Source organism: Rattus norvegicus, chromosome 6 (assembly GCF_036323735.1).
Source record: "Rattus norvegicus strain BN/NHsdMcwi chromosome 6, GRCr8, whole genome shotgun sequence".
Lineage (NCBI taxonomy): Eukaryota > Metazoa > Chordata > Mammalia > Rodentia > Muridae > Rattus > Rattus norvegicus.
Genome location: NC_086024.1, coordinates 60,246,429 through 60,249,205, shown reverse-complemented (window position 1 = coordinate 60,249,205; position 2,777 = coordinate 60,246,429). Strand labels below are relative to the sequence as shown.

The window sequence follows — 2,777 nt, the reverse complement described above, 5'->3', positions numbered from 1 at the left end:
TGTGGTCATAGCTACTGTGAGTTCATATATGCAGCTACCCTGCTGTGTCCAGAAGACACTGTTCCCATGCAGTAATCCATTTCTTCTGGCTCTTTTATTTTTCTTCCCAATCTTGCACAGTGGATCCTTCTGATGACAGGATATAGAGTAGATGTGCCACTTAAGGGTGATTGACCCATACTTTCTTTCTTTTTTTTGATTCAATAAAGTTTTATTTTCCCAAATATACAGCTGATTGAATCTGTTCATGCATCTTCACTAGCAGCTGAGACATCTCCAACCTTTGTGTTTCTGGTGTAAATTACTTGGGCTCTGTGCTTTGAAACCAGCTTGATAAGTCCTTTACTAAGTAGCTCCTGAAGGGCTGCCCTGACCAAGGAACCTAGAATCTTCAGTCTCTCGGAGACCACACATGGAGTAATAAGCTTATAGTTGGGAACTTCCTTACAAAGTTTGTCATAAGTAGCTTTGTCAAACAGGACGAGATTGTTCAGCTTGTCCAGAACTTTGCCTTTGGACCACTTCTTTTTGGCCTTGCCACCAGATTTATTTATAGGGTCTTTGTCTTTTTTGGCGGACTTTCCAGCATCCTTCTTCTTCTTGTCGTCTTTGGGCGGCATGGAGAAGCTCAGAGAGTAGTGTGGACTACTGCAGCCACACTAAGATGTTGGAAAAAAAGTGACCCACACTTTCTTATTCTCTGTACTATTTCTTAAGTTCTGGGTTTCTATATTAATCACCATCTACAAAAGAAAAGCTTCTGTGATGAGGGAAGCATTGATTTATGGATATGATGATAAGTCGTTATTGGTTATTGGTTCTGAAAATGCTGTAAAGTACAGTTTAAACTCATGGAGTAGCCTTAAATTCAATCAGAATGTGGTTGGGTACTCTCAAGGTGTGTGTATAACCATTGCACCAGAGAAAACATCTTGCTAGGCTGGTCATCATTGTAGATCTCAAAGTTCACAGCTGGGTAAGGATGAAGATTTCTTTTATTCTCTGATAGTGTGTAAATAAGCTTCCAGCACCAAAAAAAAATGTTATAGCTGGTCAGTAGTGATGAGGCTGTTATGTGTATACCAGTTATTTTTCTACATGCCAAGGCTCAAATACCAAGTAATATCTTAAGCTCTAGTTCTGTTGGATAACCAAGAACAGGACAATATTCTATAATTGTGGGTGGTCTATAAGACCTCTCTGGCCAAGAACTCCCAAAAAAGTAACTCATTCACAGAACTGGACTTTCTATTTTTTTTTATTTGTTAGCCTGTGGTATCTAGTAGGAAGCTTTGCTGTCTCTTTACAGGGTAATTACATTTAAAATTTTGGTTTTGGTTACCTTTGCATTTCGTAATCTTATGGTTCTTTAAAGCTGAGTAATAGTCTATTGTATACATGTCCCATGTTCTCACTAGCCCCTCATCAAGTCATGCACATTTATGTTGTCGTCATTTCCTGATAAACAATAATTAACATGGAGAAACAGGTATGTCTACAGTAAAATAGAGAATCTCTTCTGTATGTATCTAAGAACTGTTTAACTGACTCATGTTGATGATCTATTTCCAGCTTTCTGAGTAACTTCCATAGATTTTAATAGTGGAAGTTTCCACTGACTGTATTCATTTGTACTCTTACCAGCAATAAGTATGTTCCTTTCTTCATCCATTCGAATGTTTGACATATTTTTAAACACAGCCAAAGTAGTTTAAATTTAAATTTCCATGATGGCTAAAATACAGTGAATATTTAAAAATATTTCTCAAAACTCCCTAGTTTCACGCCACATTTTAAGATTAAATAGGTTGTGTTTTGTTTTGTTTTGTGCTTGCACAGGTCTTTTGCAGGTAATAATGATGGTCCTAGCTTCTGCACGTCATGCCAGGAGACCACACTTCACAGTACTCTCCCGATCCACTGGCTCCTGAATTCTTTTCACCTCCTGCTATGTGTATATGTGTGCATGCATAGGAAGCCAGTTGCATAAAAGTCCTGTTTAGAGCTGAGAATTCAATAGCCACTATTGTCTCCACATTGGACAGTTGGGAATCTCATTGTTTAAGCTGTCTTTTACAGAAGAAGGTTCTCTACTCTGGGTTGAGAACAGCATTAATCTATAGTTATGAGTGCAAATATTTAGAACATAGTTTGATAACATGTCCACTGTAGGAAAAACAAACAAAACAAAATTAGTGGGATCTTCCTCTCAGGCCTATGACTTTCTGAACCATGGATCTCCAAACAGGTTTCCGTATATGAATTCCCTCCTGTTGAGAAATATATATATATATATTTCTCACTGCCCTAGCATTTCCCTGTGCTGTGTCATTGACCCTCCACAGGACCAAGGGGCTCCCCTCCCATTGGTGCCAAACAAGGTAATCCTCTGCTATATAAGCAGCTGGAGCCCTGTGTCCCTCCATGTGCACTCTTTGGTTGGTGGTTTAGTCCCTGGGAACTTTGGGGGATCTGGTTGGTTGACATTGTTGTTCTTCCTGTGGGGTCACTACTTTCTTCAGCTCCTTCAGTCCTTCCTCTAACTCCTCTGTTGGGGTCCCTGGGCTCAGTCTGATGGTGGGCTATGAGAATCTACATGCATATTCAACTGGCCTTGGCAGAGTTTCACAGGGGATGGTTATACCAGGCTCCTGTCAGCAAGTACTTCTTGGCATCAAAAACAGAGTCTGGGTTTAGTGTCTGCGGATGGGATGAATCCCTAGGTGAGGCAGCCTCTGGATGGCCTTTCCTTCAGTCTCTATCCACTCTTTGTTCCT

General features: G+C 40.1%; 1 protein-coding gene across 1 annotated transcript; it reads right to left on the bottom strand.

The window, feature by feature from the left end:
• Nucleotides 1–205: 205 nt before the first annotated feature.
• On the bottom strand, nucleotides 206–620 carry Rps25l2 (ribosomal protein S25 like 2). Its single transcript, XM_039078186.2, has one exon. The coding sequence runs from the start codon at nucleotides 618–620 to the stop codon at nucleotides 246–248; it is 375 nt and encodes a 124-aa protein (XP_038934114.1). The 3' UTR covers nucleotides 206–245.
• Nucleotides 621–2,777: the final 2,157 nt, after the last annotated feature.